The sequence below is a fragment of the Anser cygnoides genome, chromosome 13 (assembly GCF_040182565.1).
Source record: "Anser cygnoides isolate HZ-2024a breed goose chromosome 13, Taihu_goose_T2T_genome, whole genome shotgun sequence".
Taxonomy (NCBI): Eukaryota; Metazoa; Chordata; class Aves; order Anseriformes; family Anatidae; genus Anser; species Anser cygnoides.
Genome location: NC_089885.1, coordinates 12,788,260 through 12,811,507, shown reverse-complemented (window position 1 = coordinate 12,811,507; position 23,248 = coordinate 12,788,260). Strand labels below are relative to the sequence as shown.

At 40.6% G+C, this 23,248-nt stretch overlaps 1 protein-coding gene across 6 annotated transcripts in view; it reads right to left on the bottom strand.

Annotated features, from left to right (window-relative positions):
• Positions 1 to 186: 186 nt before the first annotated feature.
• Positions 187 to 23,248, bottom strand: part of SLC6A14 (solute carrier family 6 member 14) — a 46,374-nt gene continuing 23,312 nt past the window's right edge. For 4 of the 6 annotated variants that reach the window (XM_048079497.2, XM_067005314.1, XM_067005313.1 and 1 more), the window contains exons 2-14: positions 14,363 to 14,531; positions 12,522 to 12,653; positions 10,821 to 10,982; positions 9,259 to 9,394; positions 8,472 to 8,604; positions 6,681 to 6,821; positions 5,389 to 5,617; positions 5,173 to 5,298; positions 4,955 to 5,073; positions 3,640 to 3,739; positions 3,305 to 3,414; positions 2,377 to 2,544; positions 187 to 1,724 (exon numbers count right to left, since the gene is read on the bottom strand). In XM_048079497.2, coding sequence (XP_047935454.1) covers positions 1,575 to 1,724; positions 2,377 to 2,544; positions 3,305 to 3,414; positions 3,640 to 3,739; positions 4,955 to 5,073; positions 5,173 to 5,298; positions 5,389 to 5,617; positions 6,681 to 6,821; positions 8,472 to 8,604; positions 9,259 to 9,394; positions 10,821 to 10,982; positions 12,522 to 12,653; positions 14,363 to 14,531 — 1,875 coding nt within the window. In that variant the 3' untranslated portion in view covers positions 187 to 1,574. Of the gene's footprint in view, positions 1,725 to 2,376; positions 2,545 to 3,304; positions 3,415 to 3,639; positions 3,740 to 4,954; positions 5,074 to 5,172; positions 5,299 to 5,388; positions 5,618 to 6,680; positions 6,822 to 8,471; positions 8,605 to 9,258; positions 9,395 to 10,820; positions 10,983 to 12,521; positions 12,654 to 14,362; positions 14,532 to 14,619; positions 14,690 to 15,227; positions 15,735 to 23,248 lie in introns of those variants that run through there. The other 2 variants (XM_067005312.1, XM_013183396.3) reach the window with 2 other exon arrangements.

The window sequence follows — 23,248 nt, the reverse complement described above, 5'->3', positions numbered from 1 at the left end:
CATTCCTTCCTAACTTCCCTAAGAAAATGATTCCTGAGGTTGAGCCTTTCCATCTGAATCTCCCAAAAGCTTAGGATCATGGAACAGGTGGTGGTACTTCCCACCCGACCAACTGCTCTCCACAGCTCCATGTAAAAGGCTGAAATCTCATTTTTCAGGTCAAAAAAAAACTCCAAACAAAACACATTAAAAACAGAAAATTGCATTTTATTTGCAATACAGTGTTGATTTGTCACAAAAATATCAATATAAAACATACAGCAAGGTATGCAGCTTGGGCATCGAGCCATTATCCACAATCCTTCAATGTCCAGAAACAGTGACAAAGCCCTGAGAGGAAGGGACAGCTAGAAACCCTGTTGCATTGTTCCCAAGGAACTATTATCACAGTGAGAGAGACATTCCTCAGCACACAAAATGTATGCATTCATTCCACAGATCTTTTCTTCCCTTTATTGGGAGGTCACTTGTATTTGGGAGCGCAGACTTACGCTTCTACCTAGGAACTGGGGAGTTAGGTTAAGAGAGCCTAACTTTTCAATAATCTCATGATATCAGCAAATTTTGGACTACTGGTATTACAAGGCAGTTCTAACCTTCACTTGGGGTAAAGTTCTGCTTCTCTTGGCTCTACCGGAAGACTAATAACACTGTCCAAACCTTTGAAAAGCACTCTAGTCTCCTTTGCAAGGAAAAAACACAGCCTGAATGAAACATGCAGAGAACAATAAAAAAAAAAAAGTCTTGATGAGCGTAGAGAGAGCAGACAGCAGAAATCAAAAGTTACTATTTCAGTCTGTAGAACCTAATTACAGATTATTGGAAACAAAGAATTTTTGAATTATGGACAGATGAATGCTGGGAATGAAGCATGACACAAAAAAGATGACTATTTGTAGATCTCAGGGGAAATAATGATGAAGAAGCCTGCTTTTCACCATGTCATAGCCTTATTTCCAGTGATGAAAGTTTTTTGCTACTCAGCATTAAGATGCATAGATGAAATGAACACACACTGTAGAAAATATCAAATCCTGACCAGCCTCACAGCATTGAGCAAGGTTTAGAGAAAAAATTATTCATATTCCCTAAGCTACAGAGCCAAGCAGCAGCACACTCCTGCAGCTCACCTCCAACTGGGGAGCAAATGTGGAGGGCAAAGCGCAGCAGAAGGTAGCAACTGCACACTGCCTGTAGCACACAGGTGCATGCAAGCACAGCACCTCGTCTTAAATTTCACATGGCTGGGGAGCACCAGAATGTGTTTTTCTTCTCCTCCACACCAGTATGCACAGTCCAGCTGGATACTGGTTGGATGCAGTTAAGCGTGCCCAGTCCATCAGCCTGGGGAGGCTGCAGAGCATTTTTCTGCCCTCTCAACCAAATTGTCTGGGGAGGCATGTTCCCCCTTAAACATACATCTCTAAAAATAAATAGTATGGCTTGCTTTCATCTGAGGGTTGAACTTTGAAGGGCAGAGGGTTGATTTTGCTGTTGTTGTTTTGCATTGTCACTTTCTAATGGTTAAAGAAAAAACACATCTATGTTAAAAAATTGTCATCCAAATGGCCATCTCATTCACGAAAGTATGTGAAGCCAGACACAGTAGGAATCTCATGTTCCTTTTCCTTTTTGGGATTTACAACATGGCTGTATCTTTCACCTCGGTGACATTCCAGATAGGGACCCCAGTTTGCAGTGGGCCTGCAGCAGCTCACAATACGCTGGAAAACAAAAAACAAGAGATACTTAATGTCCTACCTTAGTCTGTAGGATTCTTAAAACTCAATAAAGCTGTAATTCTGAATATGCCCTGCAACTCAACCAATAGCAGACAAATTATCTATGTGTTTTTTTTTAAAGCATTCCAAATGTCTTTGTGTTCAGTAGATTCAGCCACAGAAATTATATAAGCAAAGAAAGCTGTGACCAGCGGGACTCCTTGGCAAAGCTTGGCAAAGAGAGCATATCACAATTCCTACATTTGCTCATTTCAGTGAGGAATAGGAAGCAAAACTTCAGGAAAAAAAAATATATATATATATATTTTTTATATATATATATATATTATTTTTTTGTGTGTGTGTTTTTTTTTTTTCTTCAAAGTTTAAAGGTAGATGGAATAACAACAGAAACCACGAAAAACACTGTTGAATGTGTGGGCGCACTCCCAGAGAATTAGATTTTATCTTCATATCAGATCACAGTAGTGTACATTTACCTCCAATTAAACTACCAAAGATGTGCTTTCGTCTAAAAACGCAGTTGATGACACCTTGAGGTACTGAACATGCTCTTGAAAAGAGGGCACACAAATTCCTTAAAATTCCAAGGAAAGTGAGATTTGATGCTCTGACAGATTTTTTGTGCCCTTACCTGACAAATGTTTCCTTCTGCTTTAAATATTTTTACAACAGCGACAATGGGAATCCAGATGACACAGAAGATAATCATACACCAGCCAACAGCAGTTCCCCAGGCTGGATATAACACTGAGCCATAAGTGGGAGTTGAAAACGTGACCAAAGACCAAACCAAAATTGCCTATTAAAATGAGAGAGAGAGAAAGAGAGAAGCAGAGTTCCACATAATTAACTTGCACTGTATTTCCAAGGTAGTTAAAAAAAGGACTATCTACAAATACTGCACAGTTCTCTCTTGCTTTCTGAACATGAGATTTGTTTATGCATCCCAACACTTCAATTACATTTACATTTAAACAGAATGAGATTTCTGGGTTCTGTTGCAATGTTATGCTGGAGAATATACGTGTCTGCAAATCTCTTGGATTTGTGATATTAATAAATTCTGTAATACAAATATAATCCAACCATCTACAACTACAATTAGAAATGCAGGAGTAATGAAAAACTGAGATGCATGTGACAGCACAGATGAAAATCTTACAGCTGGACATCCAAAGAGTAAATTCATGTCAGGGGTCTGTCCAGAAAATGGGATTTCTCTCAAACAGGAGAGTCTAGGTTTTCAATTCATCATTGCAGACTGAGAGAACAAGAAATTATCTGCTAGGGCAGACTCTGGTTGCTCTGTGTTACTCCTTGAAACGTAGATTCATCTCACTAGCTACTGATCTGAAGGTCTAGCTTCTCCTGGAAAGGACCGAGAAAGGAGTGATATGTATAGGAAAGCACGGGTAGCATATAGATTGGTCTACTGACTCCATCATACCTTGTCTCTACATACGGTGCCCAGACATTCATCTCATGTCTGCATGAAAACCCATTCTATATCAAATTAATAAATTCTATCACACTAACGTAATCCAGTCATCTGCACTCACCACTAACAGCACAGGAGTAAGGAAAAACCAGCACATTCTCCACCACAGCCAAAAGAAACAGCTTTTCTTTCCAATCATCATCTCAATGTCTTCGATAAATCTGTTTCCTCCTGTTGAAAAACAATTACATGGTGCATTGTAAAGCTGGTATGTATCTTGCAAGTGTGGTTACTTAAAAGTAATAGAAGAAAGGTCTCCAGTTCTGTGATAACAAGATGAAAGACTTTAACCGTTAGGAAGTTATAAATATTTTATTGCGTAATATAAAACATTTAATATAGATTGTGCCTGTGATTGTATAGTCAAATCATGTCTTTTCAATGCAAAAAAATTACCGTAAATGTAGACGATGCCTATTATCTCCAGGACAGCAGCAATAAGTATTCCCCATCCAGCACAGAAATGATCTATTAAGTTAACCCAGTAAATTCCTGCCTGTAGAACAAACAAGAAAGAGGCAAAAATTTACCTGGTCCCCAAAATTTATTTATGTAAATAAAATAAGTTGTGTCATTCAAATCTTTTTAACTAGTTACCAGTCCGAGTTTTTTAAATTCCTGATTCTTTGAGTTAAGTACGCATCTGTGAACACTATTTTATTTAAATATCTCTATGTAAAATTGAAAAGCACATCTGATGAAATACTATAGATCTGCATATTAACAAGATACGTATACATGCAAAGTATATATAAACAGCTGATAGCAAGATTCAGCTTTGGAACTTAACAGTATCAAAGCATCAGCTTCACAGGAATACAAGAAAGAATATAAGATTAAATGTTGGCAAATATTGCTTCACCAGCTTGAATATTGAGCAACAGGAATAGCTATGCCAGTTAATAACTCTGATAGGTTTGTATATTCCTACACACACAAGTGTCCCAGAGTGGTTAAACACAGCTTTAAACACCTGAATACAGTAGTAGGATCACAAAGCAGGGAACAAGCTTTATAACACTTCACACTCCTTCATATTAAGTCCTTTGCAAATTTCTCTGTCTCATTTTATAACCTGTTTTTTGCTTGACCATACAACTGCCTATTCACCACAACCATCTTCATTACATTCTCAGACTAATCGCATGCATAAATCTGTGTTTCTAATGTAAACATTGCAATGAACCTTTACATCCTTAAGAGCAACTGCCTCAAGAAAAAGTAGAGTGTACAGAAAATTCCATATATTTCAGAAGTAACCATGAGCTAATTGTTTTTTATGACTTGAACAGGCTATTACTCAAATGCTGTCCTGTCTGTTAGTCGGTTATGAACACAAAGATCCCATCTACGTCTAGAAACAGTTCCCACAGTGCTGCAGATATACTGTATACATATGCTTGAGATTACACAGATAATCTCGTAAACTGAAGAGCAAAAAGTCAGGTTGATGCCTCACAGGCTATTTATAGGCCTTCTATTTAAAAGCATATCTCAGTTTAGTATCCACAGAAAGCTTTGAAGAACCTAAAGTTTCCCCATGAGAATTTCCACTTTGCATGTCCCGCACATTGACAAGATTCATGATTCTCTCAGATCCATAAAAAAAAAGGAGCACTCAGGGAAGCCCTTGTCACACTGTGAAGGGATGATTTGAGTTATCACTTGCCACATAACTAAAGCCATTGCCAAAGAAAGTTTAATGCCTCACCTGAGTAACACAGATAAGACCAAGAAAGAAGAGCAATATGCACACACCCAGGGTTATAGGGATTCTCAACTTTTTCATCATTTGGGGATATATATCTTGTATGGTGGTTGTAAGTGTTTCTGCAAGGGAAGGATAAGCATGGGTTTCGAACAGAAGCAGCACAATTACAGAAGGACTTTTCATTTGAAAAGCAATGGGTTATTTAGAGCCTCACTCACCTATGGTGGCAAATTGAGAGTCAAGGCCCAAGAGCAGAAGCATGAAGAAAAATAAAAAGGACCAAAGAGGAGAAACTGGTAGCTTGGAGAGAGCCTCTGGGTATGCTACAAATGCCAGATCAAAACCTGCAAAGAAGTGGAATGAAAGATGTTACTGTTATGCCTTGGTCGAAGTAGGTCCCTATATTGACAACAGCCTTGTGCAGATCAACCTACCTGAATCTACAACCTCTGAGACAGGTCTCTCCAGCACAAATGCCATATGTCCCAAGACGGAGAAAATTGCAAACCCAGCAAACACACTGGTGAGGCAGTTTGTTACACAAACAAAAATAGCATCCGAGTAGCAGTTGTTGTGGAACTTATTGTACGAAGACAAAGCAACAAGCCCACCCCATGCCACAGACAGGGAGTAGAATATCTGAGTGGCTGCATCTTTCCAAACCTGTCAGAAACAAGAACATGAGAGTTACTGTACTACTTATAAAACATACCACAAATATTCAAGTCTTCCCTCCATGGCAGCTCCAGGATTTTTCTACACTTAGTCAAAATATCTAATTTTATTTCATATGAATTTCAGAGTAGGTGGGTTATAACTTCCTAGTGACTCTGCAGTCTCCAGCAAAAAATAATATCATCTGTGATCTCAGGAAGGTCACATCCCAAGTATGTTGCCAAATATGTAAGCCTTGTTGGATTAACCCTGAAGAAGAGATTCAATTCATTCACATATGTAGGTTGTCAAGATAGGAGTCTTGTCACAGTGCCAATGAATAAGGAAAACCAGGACAGGGTATGAGAAATGAGAGTTTCCATGTGCTCACCCACTTGTGTTCCTCACACCATGACCCAGACAAACCACTTCTGTGAGAAACTGTGCCTCTGCTGCAGCCCCACAGTTAGTGCCAAATGCTTGCAAAAAATACCACAAATTAAGTGCACTGAATATTTGCTTTTCTTCAAACAGATCTAATGCTGTCCTAAACTAGAACAGCAAAAAATCCAGGCTCCCTTTGCATGCAGTGCCTTTCCCTGTCCATCTAATTTTTTGAGCTAAATTGCTGTGCAAGGCACAGCACGAATTTCCAACTCAGGTGGTCCTTCATTTTTCTGATAAAGGCCCTTGAAATCTTTAGCAACGTAGGCCTCGCAAGGAAGCAATGCTCGCTCCCACAGCAAGAACTTTCTCAGGCTTTGCTAGGATGAAACCCATGCCTCCAGAGAACTACTTGGAGGCAATACAATAGAAATTGCTACTGTCTGGTGTGGTAGGGAGGAAGCAGAGGGTATATACTTTTTAGATCAAGCATAGCTAGAACAGGAACTTGGACTTCTTATAGAGCTGGAAAATCAGAACCCAGCTGTGGATAAGGAACCAGGGCAGGAAGTGAAGAAGCATTTGACTGGATTAAAAAATAAAATAAATAAATAAATAGCTCCATAAATGACAAGCCCATACAACCACAGAAGTTTGTCATGCCTCCAGACCTCACACTATGTCTCACCTCTGCCTCCATCAGCTTGGTGATGTTGGACTGTTTCCCAATGTAGTATTCAATGCCATCCAGAGCACCTTCCAGGGTGGCACCTCGTACCAGTAAGATGAGCAGGATGACATAGGGGAAGAGTGCAGTAAAGTAGACAACCTGCAGAAAGAAGGGTGGGGACGCACATTAGCAGTGAGGGGATGCACAGCCCTCTGTGCATGAGGAATAATGAGTGTTTAGGCTAAGAGCTGCTGGTACAAACAAAGAGCAGATGATTAGGGAAGTGAGGCTGAAGGTGAACACACATGTCAAACACTAATCATCTGGCTTAGCCAGTTCTGGAACTTCATTCCAGCAGAAAGCCCAAGCCACATATCCACTTCTTAGATACCACTTGATCAGTTTCAGAAATGTTTTCTGGTATGATTTACTGCAGTAGCAAGGCCTAAACTCAACTACCCCAGCTGCCTCTTGCTAGGCAGTGTTTCTAGCGAATGAGAGCTTGGAGACAGTCTAAATTAGGTTATCAGGATGGAATTATCTCCTGTTGAGACTGAAAAAGAAAACCATGCTGGAAGCTTTTATTTTTACTGGAAACAAAGATTTTAAGCTCTCCCAGACACAGATCTTTTCTGTTGTTTGTCTATTCAACTTCTAGCATGATGGGATCCAGGCCAGCAGCAGGGCCCAGCAGTGCTATTATGCTGCAGGTTATATTCAACAGTACTATTGTTTCTCTAATCTTGGTTTCAGTGTTACACAGCCAGATAATTGACACAATACTTCTGATTACATCAAGCCATAGCACTACACCATCATATGACCGGTTGTCATATTTAAAGACCTCCTTCACATATATTTGCCCACAATGGCCAATTCTCTCCACTCTTCATCTTTTCCCAATTCCTTCCCAACTAGATTGTTCTGATTCTTAACTTTTCCTCAAAGAGCCTTACCTTAATACAAGAACAGAAGTGACAGTTGGAAGAGCCATTTGCTGGGAACCCAAGAAATGTGAGTATAAGAAGAGCATTATGCCAGCAAAAAACAAGGCTGGGAAAGCACAGGTATTCCACAGGTAATCCAGTACTGAGAGAGACGGTAGAAAGCTTGAAATAGAAAAGGAAACTAGAGGGAGATATTAGAATGAACAAGAGCAAACAGGTAGTAAGGAATCACAGAAGGCAGGAAAAAATGAAATTCAGCCTTCCTGAAGTCTGGAGAGGAACTCACCTACCCCAGGAGAACCCAGGCAGCCAGGGGAGCTCAGCAGAACCAGAGTCTGAAAACCAGCATCTGTGGGGACCTGGCCCCTAAAATCTGCTTGAAATCTTGAATATAAACAAGATTTCACAACCAAGTAGGAACCAGTACCTGCGTATCTGTTTGCAGGACTTGACCTGTATTGTCCAAACATCTCAGCTAGTCTGTAGGTGCAAATTATTGGGTGTTACCAGGGCGGGCAGGTGTGTGCAGTCACATGCACATGTCCATCACAACAGGCCAAGCAACTGCCAGAATTCAGCCTGGATCACTTGCATGACAGCACGATCTCTGAATACATGGCCCTGGTAGAGCCAGGAAAGCAGTGCATTAAGTAACTGCTGTGCAATCAGCACCTTACTCATATTTTATGTAACAGTTATGAAGCCAAGGAGCAGCAACAACATCTAATTCAGAGACCAACAGAGGGTAGTGGGTTAGGATTGCATCCTGCCTTGTGCTAGCCTCCCTCAAGTCCAACTGACATTGGAAGTGCTGCTAGGCAGGATCAGGCAAGAAGTCTGCTGTCTGCTTTTCCTAAATTACCTTTCCAGAAGATTTTATTCCTTTAAACAATGCAGCTCCAACAATCATCCAAGACAGGAGGAGGCACAGGGCCAGGTACCACACGATGTTACCAGTCTCGTCCAGCCCACTTGAGCGCTGGAGAGCCACTTTACTGAAAGCACAAAACACTGCAATGAGAACAGAGTGACAGCAGAACACACTCCCCTTTGGCCCCTTCCTAAAGGTAAAGGAAAATGTGCTGCTTTCTGCAGATATTACAAGACCCTGCAGACGTTTTCATGAGTGTGCAGTTGTAACTGCATGATTGGAGTTGAAAAAATATTTAACTGCATGTTTTTCACTTTTTAATTTCCGCCAGCCCTCAGTTCTCCATATGTCTTCCATCATGACTACCACAGCCTTTCAAGTTAACCATAAAATTCTAATGGCAGAAAAAGAGCCTGTGAGAAGAATCAGTTCCCAGGCAAATAAAAATAATGTGGCTAAAGAAACAGTTTTCACAGTAGGCCCAGGTTCAGAAGGTGAATATATTTTACACAATAACTCCTTAAAAAATATATATATATTATATATATATATACACACACACACACACACACACCATATATAAAGACATGATGTAGTTCCAACCAGGACTCAAGAGAAGAGGACTTCTTTAGATGGATTATTTTTCAGTTTGCTACAGATTGACTCTTTTGCTTCCATATATATAATTTTGAGTGCCCAGCCTCACCAATGAAAACTTAAGTTCTGTCTGCACAGATTTACATGCCCACACTCCTTGACTAGTTTGTGTCTTACTTACTTCCAGTACTGCTCACTGGGAAATTGCACTGGTTTATAGTTTATGGTGTCATTGATACACGTGAGATTGTTGCTTGTGATGAATGAGTAGTTTGCATGAATGATTTCTCCATTTAAGGTTGCATTGCAGTCACTTACTGAAAGAAAAAGTGAAACAGAAAAAAGGACCTATTAACAGGCAGTATAATAGGCTTGCATTTTTTTTTATCACTAAGTATGTTTTCTCAAGTTATAGCTTCAGTTTTTCTACTAAAGTGGCAACATTTAGAAGTAAATTTGAACTACTACTTGCAGCTGTGAGTTTATTACTCTGAATGTAAATCTAAACACCAGAAATCTGGTGTGCTTAGCTCCCCCTTTCACTTTTTGTAAAGAGTACTTGCAAAAGGCAGAACTGAGGATAGTTAAGATCTGGGCCTTAGTTATTCTATGAAAACCTTTGTCCCAAACCAAGCTTACATGCTGTTTATCCTCTAGCAGCTTGACATTATTATGGTAGAGGACTTCTAAAGAACTTTAAACATTTTCATTACTGTCATTGGTTTTTGTTGTGGTTGTTTGTCAGTCTGTATTTGGGGGAGGGGGTGCTAGAACATCAAACAAACATGATCTGCTCTCAGTATTGAAGAACAGCACTGTATCAGCACTTAGTGTGGAAGTCTGGTTGAAGAATACTTGAGATCATCACCTTCAGTTGTGTTTTGTATTGCTCCAGCACTTTGAAATTCTAGGTTAAAACATGTTTGTTCTACTCATAAGCAGGAGTCTTTTTTTTTTGTTAAATAAAACATCTTAACTTCATTTTATGAAACCTATGAATCTTATGAGATATTACCAAATATACAGTTAATAGAGTTACAATTAGATTAGCTTTTTAAACAATATAATCCATCATGATCCTGTCCCTGTTATTTTAATAATTTCAGAGGTTACATGGCAACACATTTCCAACTGGGCTAATAATTAATAATTATCTCACCAACTTCACCTTTTGCCTTAAACTGGTCTGATACGGAAATTGGTGAGATTAGTGTTTGGCAGTACGTGGACTGCCAAACATCAAGAACAATAGCATGGAGATATGCTCTAAACATAGAATAAAGTGCAAAACCAATGCCTTGTTGGTGCTTGGGATTACCATAGCCACAGGAGAGGCATGAAAGTACCCCCAATAAAAGAATAAGAATGTGTAAGAAGAAAAGTAAGAATATAAAAAGTAAGAATACTTTTGTTTCACATAAGGGAGGTATTTACTTTGCCATGAAGCCCAATGAAATGGGAACACAGTATTTCTTCTAGTATGTACAATCCCCAGAAACATTAGAGCTTAAAAGAGAAAAAAAGGCAACCAACAAGGAAAGTCCACCCCACCTCTCTGTAGATTTCCTAAGTACCCAAAACTGGTAAAAGGGAAGCAGACAAGCTTCAGGCTTGTGTGTTTAGAGACAAAATCCAGGAACAACTGTTTCAAGCCATCTTGCTCCTATAATTTCTCCCAGAAAACAGCACGAAGTACAATTTTTCAAAAGAGTAATATTAAGCTATATCTGTTAAGTTGAGTACTTAGGCGTGTTTTGCTGCAGAACTCATCTGCCCATGAAAAGCAATCTGACCATGGTAGCACTTTTTGAAATGAGGCAAATAAGTAGTAGAGTGCATAAGCGATGATAACATTGTAGTAGATTGCCACAAACGTTGAGATGATGACCATCGTGACGCCCACTCCTAAGAAAGAGAAAAGACATTTGTCTTAATTACTCTGATCTTGGGCTGAAAAATTGAACAGCCTTCAGTTGAATTTTAAAAAGTTACTTGGGAAAAAGATTACTTTTAATAATTGCAAACAGCCACCATGAAATGGTGAAACCATAAAATGAGAGGTATAACCAACTCAGATGTGGTTTTCAAACAGAGTTTGAATAAGACCCATAGAAAAACTGGGATAGTTGTTAAGTCCAAGTCTAAAGGAGAAATTCAATATTTTTGTTCTCTCCTAGTTCAGTGGGAAGCTTTGATTGCTTAGTAAGATAAAAGAAACTATACAAAAACTAGGACTGATCAAGACATTCTAAAGATCCTTGTGTAATGATTAATTTTGCCAGTAAATGAGAAACAACACAGCTTAGTCTATCTCTGTGAATAATACTGTTATCCTCCTTTGTTAAAATTAACATTGTTCTGAAAGTTTGGGAAAATCTGCTAAACAGGTCTTAATTGTTTTAGAGTGTATATTTAAATTTTTATCTTCACAGATACATAAAGCATTAGCTATGTCTATAGACTTTTGCTTTGCAGATAAACACACTGCTCTTCTCAAAAATTGTTGTTTGTGCTGCAGAATGGAGACTGGCAAAAGGAATAAGTATTTAGCCAATCAGCTAGATTGTAATCCCTTTTGTTTCTGTAGAGCAGGTGGCAAGTAAAGTTCTTACTGTATCAGAAGAAACTTCCTTGTTCCTACATTAATTTCTCTGATAGATAAAGAGGACAAACAAGACCAATTACATAGTCCTTTACACCCATCAGTAGAAGTCCTGGATGAATATAATTGAGTAACGCATGCAGCCAGTTGCTTCCAAATGCATGTCTTCATATCAAATTCAAACTCTCACAGAGATATGCAAACTACTACTACAGAATATAATTTCTCTTATCACAAGAGGCACCTCATCTTATAAAGCTGGCGTCTAACCTATTTTATCATAACAACAGATGAATCCCAATGCAGTGACGTGGATGAATGCACACACAGTGGTGCACAAAACAATCAACCCTGTTTTCCTGTGCCAGCTCCAGTAGCCAAACACAGAATTAGCAAATCAGCATGGAATTGCTTTGTGAGGTATTTAGGATATATACGTAAAGAAACAGCAGTAAAGTTAAGTTCCGAAAAATGATTTGCAACCTCTTACATACAGTGCCAAGTATTTAACTAGGGTTTTCCTCACACAGCAAGCTCTCTAACTTTCCTCTCTCTGGACAGCTGCAGTTAGCCTGGCAGGCTGCATGACACCAGGGCACATCACAGATAAAGCCCCTCATAATTAACAACTTCATGGAAAATCATTAACCCACACCTATTTATTAGTCCACTAGTGAGAAAGATATATATCTGAGAGTGTAACACTAACCTTGTAATGGTAGGAATATTCTCCACACAAAAAATGACTTCTCATAGTTAATAGATGTGGATTAATGATTAGTCCACGGAATTGTTTATTAATAAAATGAGAAATAACTATAAGAAATTTTGACGATACCCACCTTGAAACAATGGTAATATTCTCCAGACAGAAATTGGCCCTAGACTGGCAAACTGCCCCAGGGAACATTCCATGAAAAATAAAGGCAAGCCAGCTAATGCCAACATCAGTGTATATGGGATTAGAAAAGCACCTGAAGGAAGAAGGAAAAAAAAAAACAACATATAAAACAATTAATATTTCAGTAGTCACCACAGTTGTAGTATATTTTATACTCCTGCTTTTCCCTGCCTCAAATAACCCACTGATTGTTTGTTTTGCTTTTTGCAGAGTATAGATTTATAAACCTTTTTTTCTGTAAGACTAAATAGTACCTATGATGAAGAGACACAGATTACCAGAAGAGCCAATTATTTACATAGTATTATTTCTCTTATAGAATTAAAAGCATTTTACAAGAACTACTGAAGACTGTTCTCAGAGAAACAGGAGCACTGCTCAGCTGTAGGCTCCATTGGCTTTGTCTGCTTTCTATTTCATCTTCTGGCTTTTAATTTAAAGAGGAACAGAACCATCTCTTCATGTACTTAACTGTGAGTTGCAGCTGCACTGTTAGAGTAGCTACTGGATGTCAAAGCATGAAAATTATTTTATATGGTTGGCTGACTCCTGTGTCAAACAGGATCTCAGCACGGCTTTTGTGTGAGTCCATCTTAAAGTGCACATTAACCTGATATCAATGAGAACCCTGTTCTGTGAAAGGGATTGGCACTGCTTTTGTGTGTGTTCAAAAAATAGGGAAAGTGAGAGTTCAGCTTTCCTAAACATGACCTGATATCCACACGTGTAAGTGAACTGAAATCCATCCTCTTTGCTGTCAAACATAAAAGCAATCAAGGACCCAGTACTACAAGGAACTGCAAATACCTGCTGTAACTTAAGGATGTAAATCCCCCCTCCGAATTAGCTGGGGCAAAGAAAGGATACAAAAAATGGCACAGATATGCTCCAAACGCTAAGCTTTCTGCTGCAGCGGATACAAAGCCACCTAGTAGATGGCATAATGTCATGGCTTGTTTTGTTTTCACAATTTTCTTCAACAACCGTAACTAAGACAACTGGGCCAATAACCTCAAACCAATAAAACTTCTGTACCAAGAATCTCATCTTGTGTTTCACATGCAGCTGAAAGCACTGTGTTGCATTCAGAAACCAGAATTTGACTTAAAATGACTGTTAGGCAGAGTAAAGAAGTCTATACGGGTAAGTTCTCTGCAGTTACTTGGCATTTACACTCTCTTTAATTAGGGGCAGTTGTCTGGCAGGTAGACAAAGCCCTGGGATCATAGGCGGGGAATCCAGAGCCTCCATTTGGCTTTGCCACTAGTTTATCCTGTTAGCAGGTAAAGGTTCTCTCTGCCTCACATTTCTCAAGTATCTGGGGATACTTGATATTATGGGGATAATTATCAAGCTTGGATTAATTATTCCGGCTTAGCTTGCTTGCTGGGCAAAACAAAGGTTGAGAGATAATTCAATTGCTCTCTACAAACATATCAGAAGGTTAACACTGAGGAAGGATAATGGCTATTTAGGTTAACAGAGGATATTGGCACATTGATAAAAAGATGCAAGCCTGTCACGAGTAGATCATTAGAGCTCTGGAATACTCGGATGGAAGTTTGCAGTTAAAACTCAATATTTCCCTCCTCAGGTGGTACCCAAAGAACACAGAGATGCTTCTTCCTCCTCTTGCATTTCCTATCAGTGGGCATTATGCCATTTCCCAAGGAGGTGCTCACATCCAGCTTTGACAAAACACACCCAGCCTCAGGGCTTGCCTTCACCACTCTCAGAGACAACAAGGTGTGCCCACCCAAAACGGCCGTTCAATACAGTTACCTCCACCGTTCTGGTAGGTGAGATAGGGAAAACGCCAGACGTTGCCCAGGCCCACAGCGTAGCCCACCATGGAGAGCAGGTAGTCAGCTTTGTTCGACCAGTTGCCACGTTCCAAGTTCTCATCGCTGTCACTGGCATGGGCGTCTTTTTCATTTGACAAACTGAAGTCCTTGGAAGAGAAGAAGGATGGCTTGGGATCACTCACCCCCGATGTGAGCAGGGCTGTCATATCCTCACTTATCTGTCCGCAGCTGCACCTGGGCATCACTGAGCAGGGCAGCTACACAGGGAAGGCAGAGCCAGGCGGATTGCCAGTCCAGCTGGTCCCTGGCCAGGCAGCATGGACCTGTTAGAGAATGTCGTCCCAGAGAGCCCAAAGAATCTTCAGGGACAGTCTTGCCCTACTCCTACCTCAGCCCCTGTGGGGGCATCACTTCCAGGGGACACCCCCCCCTACTGTGCCCCTGTACATGCCAAGGTGCACCCCTACCTGTCCAGGTGTTGACCCCAACTCATCCCCCTTTGCTTACATGTCTGAGTGCCCTTATATTCTTGTACCTGCCTGAAGAAGCTTTAATGCCTGCTAAAGTGCAACCATACCTCACCTGTCCAGCACTTCCATAGCTGCCCAGGTACACACACCCTTCCAGCCCAAGTGCCCCACGCCCACATGGGATACCTTCATATCCTGCCTGCTTAGGTTCACCCATACCTGTTCTCCCACACCTGCCCAGGTACCCCCATCGCCCACCTGCCCAGGTGCTCTCATACCTGCCCAGGTGTCTCTGTACCTCACCTGTCCTTCATGCTTTCATACCTGCTCGAATTCCCCCACCTGCCCTGTGCCTCCCCCCCCCATCCCCACCTTCTTCTTCCCGCAAGAGAGGAAACCCGGCAGGCTGAGCATCCCCATAGCTGCCGCTGCCGTTGCCGCTCCGCTCTGCCCGCGCCGCCCGGCTCCTGGTCCTTTATCGGAGCCGCCTCCCGCCCGCCGCCCGCCCCCCTGCCGGGAACCGCGGCCTCGGGGCTGCCCCGCGGTCCGGGCGGGGCCGCCGGCGATGCGGCACCTCCCGCCCCAGGGGCGCTGCTCAAGGCATCCCCTCGCCACCCGCCCCAGTCCGTGCCCACTTCCCCTCCGCACACCGACCGCGCAACCCACATCCTCGGCAACACCCACCTGCCTAAGCCTGCCCCAGCCTCCTGCCCACTTCCCCTCCTAAGTACCCCTTGCCCTTCCCAGCCTTGCCCCAGACCCGCTTCCCTCATCACACGCCTTCTTCCTTCTCTGCCCGTACCTTGCTTCCACCTACAGAGCTGCCAGCTCCCCCCCGACACACACACGCCTAAGCACCGCACGCCTGCCAGAACAGCCAACCCCACGCTCATCCCCTGCCTCTCACTGCAGGGCCGCTGCCCAGCCACCTCACCTATGTTCATGCCGTACCAGCAGACCCCTGCTCACGAGTCACCCCTCTTTCATATCCAGTTCCCACACATCCCTGCCTCCTTTTGCTTCCCTCTCTTCTCCGTGCTGGAGGAGTCTGAGCAAAAGAGACACGTGAAAGCAAAGGGCACAAGGGGGTTAAACAAGATGGAAATTTCAGTTTCTAAACACACCTTCCAAGCACAGGACAGGCACAGAAAGGACAGGTCATAAAAGCAAAGCCAACCTCCAGAGGAGGAATTTAACGAGCATGACAACTTTAATGACAACTTTTCTGAAGACCTCCCCTGCTTCACCCACCCAAGTGGCATTCCCCAGGCATGCCCTAAGGACACAGAGGAATATGCTGGCCAAAGAATACCAGGTGTTCGTGTGCAAGGGGATGCAGGTTGACTAGCTGCTTAAATGCATCTTCAGCTGCTCTTTTCTAAGACTCTCAGATCCACACTCTGACAAACATACACTGTCGGTCCTCAGTTAGTGAGATTTCTTGTTGAAGAAAGCACTACCATGGCTCAGTGTAGCCATGAGTAAGAGCTGTATCAGGACTGAGAAGTGTGGGAGACAGTGTTTGAATCATAGGAAGGTCAAATCAGATTTTTACTTAAAAATAAAAAATAAAAAACACCCTGTGCAGCAGGTTCTGTAGAAGACTTCTATTTTAGCCACTAGATGGATGCTAGAATACTGTATCTTTTGAACAGAAAGTAAGCACAAGTCTAGTGTGCTGGCCTGATACTCTGGAAATTAAAATAAATGAATCAAGTAAATGCTCTTGACAGGTTGCCCATGAATGGTGGATTCAAACAGTCAAGCCACAAAATGCCAAGCTTCAAACCGGTTCTGCACAAAACAACACAGAATTTACATACCCTGAGGACAAACCGAGAAATCAGGCAAGATCTTTCCAAAGCCAATTTGATTTAAACAAACTAAAATAACCTTTCTGACAATCCTGATTTGAGTTAGGAGTATGAAATATATAAAATGAGATAGCATGACTTTGTTTTGGATTCTGGTATCTGTGGATTACTAACTCCCCAGGTAGAAAAGAAAATGTTCCTGCAAACAATGCTGGGCCTGACAAAAGCACTGACTTCTCTTCCCAACTCATGATTCAGAACTAGTTATCAGCTTGTTTAGAAACAAAATGAGATGAAAAACAACCTGTTAACCACAGCCTCTCCCTCCTTATTAGGATTAAGTGCATGTTGTAATGTTGTGGAGTCACCAACTGTGGCATTTTCTCTGTGTAACTCAAGATGACTAAAAGTAAAACTATACTGGAGGTATCGCTCCTGGGATGCATTCAGTTTCTAACCATTCGAATGTTTATTTCTAATACATTTTTGTATTTAAAGAGAGAAATAAAAATCACAGAACAGTCAACATTCCAGGGGTGATCAGTGGCGAGATGAGTGTAGTTAAAGGGGAGAATTGTGCCTGAAGCAGAGCTTTATTTTGCCTGTGTGTTAGATATGCAGCTGAATAGCACAGTAGTTTGATCTGCATTTACTAGAGGTTGAGACCATCAAGCTTGAACCCTGAAGGCTGCTTCCTTACAGCTAGCACAGCCACCCCCACCCACCAAGCACCCTGTGAGCCACTTATCATTGGAATGCCTCAGCTAGAAATACAGAGATAACAGCCTGGCTTTGGCAAAGATGAGATATCCCATCTCCTGCCCAGCAGCGTAGCAGGTACCTAAGTCACCTTTTACCTTGGAAAATCACTCCTGAATTATTATGAACTCAACTTACTGAGAATTCTGTTAATCTAACTTTTTAAAAATATATCTATTGTTAATAACCTTAATGTGTTGACAATACAGCAAACAATCCTGGCAGTTCCTAGGGAGTAGAGAGATCCCCCATGTTTTCCATTCAGTTGCACCAGTGATTTTATCGCATGTTGGACATGGCCTCTAGCTATCACAATACAGCGCTGACAATGAAGTAGATGTATTTGGTATGCTTACTTAAGAACAAGATGATTAAACTCTGTTTCTTAATATCTTCCACGATAACAATGCTTACTAGCATTGGCACCTGGCACACACATTCAAAACTGATTCAGTAGACAAAACCAATGCTAGGGAATTCACCATTCCTATTGCCAATGAGCAGAAACTAAAGACCAGAAAACCCACTCTGTGAACAGAAGCAGTGGCTTTAGAATAGCAGTAATCCTTGCACTGAAGCACTAAAGGGAAGTTACTGATATGTGTACTAGGCAGGCAGTCCTCTCTAGGATAAAGTGATCCAGAGAGGAACAAGAGTGAATGCTGCAAGAAAACCTGAAAATTCACCAACAGATGCAGTCTAAACATGGGACTTAGCTGTACACATCTCCTACAGTGTTAACAGTGACACCAAGGAGCACACTGTCCCAGAGGATACAGTTGTTGTTGCGAAGGAATAAATATAGTGACTGGTCATTGGGCCTTGGTCCATGCAATTACAGTATAGAGATGGTAAGACCACAGGCATCTATAGTCCTGGAAAAATGGTCATGAATCTTGAATTAAGTTCCCTCCCATCCAGAAAAGATCAAGCAGCTGCATATGTGTGGAAAACTTAAAAATCTCTGTAGAGTTGCTTCATATCTTTTAACATGCTTGTAGCTAGGCTGTATTACTCATACTTTTGGTATTTGCACGTGCTTTGCAGACAGTGAATTTATCACCAACAATCCAAAGAACCTGTATATCTGTTGCTTTAGTAAACTGCACTGCTCATTAATCTAGCTGTGGTAGTTCACAATGAATACAACCAAACTCTTTTAGGTATGGCTGTGGTAGTTCATGGAACACAACTAGATTGAGGGTGTATTACATTTTTTGTGCATCCATAATCGTGATAGTTCAGTACACTGAACACAACCGGACTTATAATAACTATTTGGGTATCACTCCCACTTGCTTTGAGCTTTAACACAACAATATGTAAGTGTCCACCTATGAGCGGTGGTGGTGAGGCACTGGAACGGGTTGCCCAGAGAAGCTGTAGATGCCCCATGCCTGGAGGTGTTCAGGACCTAAATGGCCTTTAAAGTCACTTACTTCCAACCCAAGCCATTCTAAGACTCTGTGAGATGCAAATCATGTAGTTCAAAATAATGTCTGTCCTAGCTAAGAGTCCAAAATAAGCAAGAGACCAAATGCAGGAATAATTGCCAGTATTCTGCAAAGCTAACAGGCAAACACACCAATGGTAGACAAAGGTCCTATGTGAAAAGCTGGCAGACTGGTCCAGCTGCCTACAAGCTAACACATTTTATCTGTGTAGCTCTCTATTATAGAAATTAACTTTTGGTATACCTGTAAATTCAGCTACGAGACATTCACCCCATGGAATACAGTGTGGTGTCATGAATCTGCTTCACACCTAGGAAAAACAAGGTATGTGCCAGCATGCATTGGATGGTCATGACAAGGATGCTGGTACCTTCCCACAAAGCCAAAAATTGGAGTGATGGACTGCATATCTGTATTTGCTGGCTGACAGAAACAGCTTCCTCATGTTTCCTTTATTCCAGCATCATTGCAGCAGCTTCTCCACAGCTGCAGACAAACATTAGGTAACCAGATGGCAGTAACACATGCAACCAGATTTAAAAAAAAAAAAAAAAAGTTGGTCTTCAGGACCTGAGGAAGATGTCACATCTAAACCATATAACCGTCTCTCACCAGCACATAATTACTGTAATCCAGACCTCCTCAGCCACATTGTACTCTAGATGAGAAGAGACAGAAAGCCAGAAGGGACTACTATAAACTTACAGACAAGGTAAAGCAGATTTAGGCAGTTGGCTCCTGCAGTAACAAGGGTTATCTACTCCTACAGAGATGAACAAAATTAAGCCCGACAATTCTTACTTAAATTAATACTTTTTGTTTAAGAAAGTATCAGCCTTGGTTAAAAGACCAGGAGATGGTGATCTTAGTGGTCAGCTGGACTGCAGATGATCTGGAAGAACCTTTACCACTAAATTAAAAAAAAACAAAAAGTCAATCAATGATCAAGTAACCAACAAAACCAAGACAGCATTCTCCATCAGGTGAGAAATGTATTATTTCATTGTATGCCAGCTGTAAGCAAGGTGGGATTACACCTGGAAGGAATGTACAGCAAGAATTACACAGAAGACAAGACAGAGAGATGATGATAGTATTAATGAGGGCACAGGCTATGCAAATTCAAGAGATGAAACCCATTGTTTTTCTGAAGTAGCCATCTGCAGCTGCAGAGAGGTACTTGAAGAAGCAGGCTGTCAGGGATTGTAACAGAACACAAAGAGAGTGGAAAATAATTATTTAAGAGTCCTCTGGCCAATACTCGCTTGCCTAATCCTAATGGCCTCCATCCAACATTTTGTGTGAGTCAGACAACTGAAACAGAGCAGCATATTCTGCTTCCAGCCCTGCTGATCCCTTCAGGGTGAGGGATGAGATTTTGTTCATGGGAAATGGAGATGTTCTTTTATACATCCTTCTTCCCGGATCTGTTTTTTGTTTATTTGTTGTTTGTTGGTGTTGTTGTTTTTTCTTTATGGCCTTTGTGCCCTTTTTTTTTTTTTTTTAAACCGCAGCTGGAAGTTTTTGATTGGTTGGTTGGTTTTTGTCTCTGCTGTTCAGCAGGTCATTAGGAAGCTAACTTCTGTTCAGTCTGGATCTCACAGCCAAAAGCTCATTTTCATTAAAAATCTCCTGGTATGGAAGTTCTAAGATTTTTTGACTCACAAACTTAGAAAGGGGGTATTGAAAGTTTTCAATAATATCAAAAGAATTTTATTCACTAGTATAATATTAAATATTGGTAAGGAGTCTAGATAAAGAAATTAGAGGAAATAAAATGGAAATTAGAAACAAAGAATGAAAATCCAAATTAAGTAGTCTGTTTTAACTTTGAATCATTTGAGGATTTTTCCATCAAGGTTTTTAGCAAAATTGACATACTTCCATGAAATATTTTTTATTTTGCAGGAGTGGCATTGTCTTAAGAGAAATTTCCACAATATTTTTAAAGAGACTTACACTCTATTCTGCATTATATAATCATATTAAAGATCAGTATTGACCAAATTGCAAAGATTGTTCCTTGATAAGATTTTTCTTCAACCTTAACACTTCTGGATTCATCTCAGAGGTGAGAAGTGCAGCAAGGTCACTTCTGCTGAACTATTTGCCTCTGTCTGTTATCATACCCCAAACAGCAGCTGAAAGTCAACTCTTTTATCTCCTCACAACAGATAGGCTGGAAAAGTGCCATAAATGCAAAATGTATAACCCTTCTAAGTCACACTACTAGGAAAATCCCTTTTTTATTTTTGAAGGTGGAGGCTTGAAACTATATGGAAAGCAAATTTACCTTCAGGTATTTTTAGCAGGGTGCAACCTACAATTAGCAGAATACACACTAGTAAAGGTAGTGATTGTGATATTTTACATATGCATGTGGGAAAAAAATATATAAGGCAGAAAAACTCTCAAATATAGCGGCAAAACTGAAAGACTGTACTATGGATCTTTTACTAAACAGATGCAGGAAAAGGACTTCATCCTCCCAGCTACTCAAAAGGGAATAGCAAGTCTCCATCCCCTGAATTAATCAGTGTTTTCAAGACTATTTTCAAGACTGTCAGCTTTTTATCTACAGCAGTTGGTCTACACATTAGAAGTCACAGTTCCTGACAACTTGTTGATTTGTCACATATTACTGAAGTTGTCACATATGAATATGATACTTCTGAAACATGGAGCTCCAACTAGATTAAGTTACAAAACAATCAAAAAAAAAACAAACTAGGGTGTTCAAGGTAGGATTAAATAGAGGTTAGGTGTTTATATCAACTACATAAACCTCTGAAAAATGACAGCTGAAATACTGACTTGCTTCAGAGTCACTTCAGTGCAGTGAACAACTGCATTTGCAGACCAGGACTGTTAATTTCCCCGGTTCTGCCACTATATATGACCCAGAGTATCTCATCTTTCCATAGACGAATGAGCCTGGTGCCAAAGTAGCATCTAGGTCTGTCTGAGATCCACCAGGCCAGCCCCTACCTGCCCCTTCCCTGAACATCCTGTAGGGATGCTCCAAATACATGTAGCTTGTCTTTGAGCAACTGAAACACTGTGTAATGCAAAACCTTGGGTGAGTATCATTAAAGTCATAACAACAGATATAACTAATAGAGGGAAGACACAAAGTACAGGAGAACAAAAACCTGGGAGGGTGCCATAATCAGAACTTAATGATTAGGGAGTGCATAGGTGTCAGAATATAATGACTTACCTCTTGGGAAACATTCCAGAGGCGTGACCAGTAGAAACTAAGGAGTCATTTTTAATTGAGTAAAATAAAGCCTATGAATGAGAACAATACTAGTTTTCAAATATGCTGAACCAAATACATCACTCTCATGAACAGTTTTATTTTCAATTTTTTTACTGAAATATCAGTATTAAGTGCTGATATTTCAGCAAAGCCAAACGGTTACACACAAACAGCTTTTCACAGAAGATAACATAAATCCATATTCTTGAGAAACTTCTACCTAACAGTAAGGCTTTGAGGTATAGGCTTTGACTACCATAAAGCAAGAAGAAAAGCTTTCAACTCTGTCCACCGTTCATTCATGTAATTTTGCACACTAAAATACAGTACTGTTATGTGATCTCTCAGGGAATTATCCTTGGAATTGTTATCTTTCACAATAGAAGCCAGTCTGTTAGCCATACATAACAATTTAGGAAGGGAAATGCCTCCATCAATGCTTTCCTTTGCATGCTATCTATTCCTGCAGATTATAGATACTCTCAGAAATGGCTCATCAAATCAGTGGAACGTCTCATGTAGGCAAAAGCAACCTCACATTAAGTAATAACATCATAAAATCACTTGTTAAAAAAACACAATTCTAAATAAAAAAGGAAAAGAAGAGAGGATTTACACATTAACATCCATTGCAATATATGATGTATGATACTTCCCCTAACAAAGTTATAGGGACAATATAACAACAATTACTTAGCTAAATGCTTTCATATTTTTTTTTTAATTATGTACAGAAAGGTGAGAAACAGAGTACAGTCCTGATGTGATATCTAAGTGTGGGTGTACATCTGAAAGGAATTTCTCAGGATACAATTTCCTATTAATTATGCAGTGTAAAATCCATCTTTCCTTGCAGCTTGACTCATTTACACTTCATTTCAACATTTCAGTGTCCATAACGTGTGTGGGATCAGAGCTTCAGATGGAACAAACAGAGCTTTATGTCTTCCTCTATGTAAGGGTGGGCAAGTATCACTGCACAATGAGAATGCTTTTTTGTCTTTTTACTTCAGATGTAAGAAAACACTAAAGGATATAATTCTGCTACAACTAGCATTAAAAATGTATGTCTTGGAGTCCTAAATTTAGGGAGAAGTTTACAAG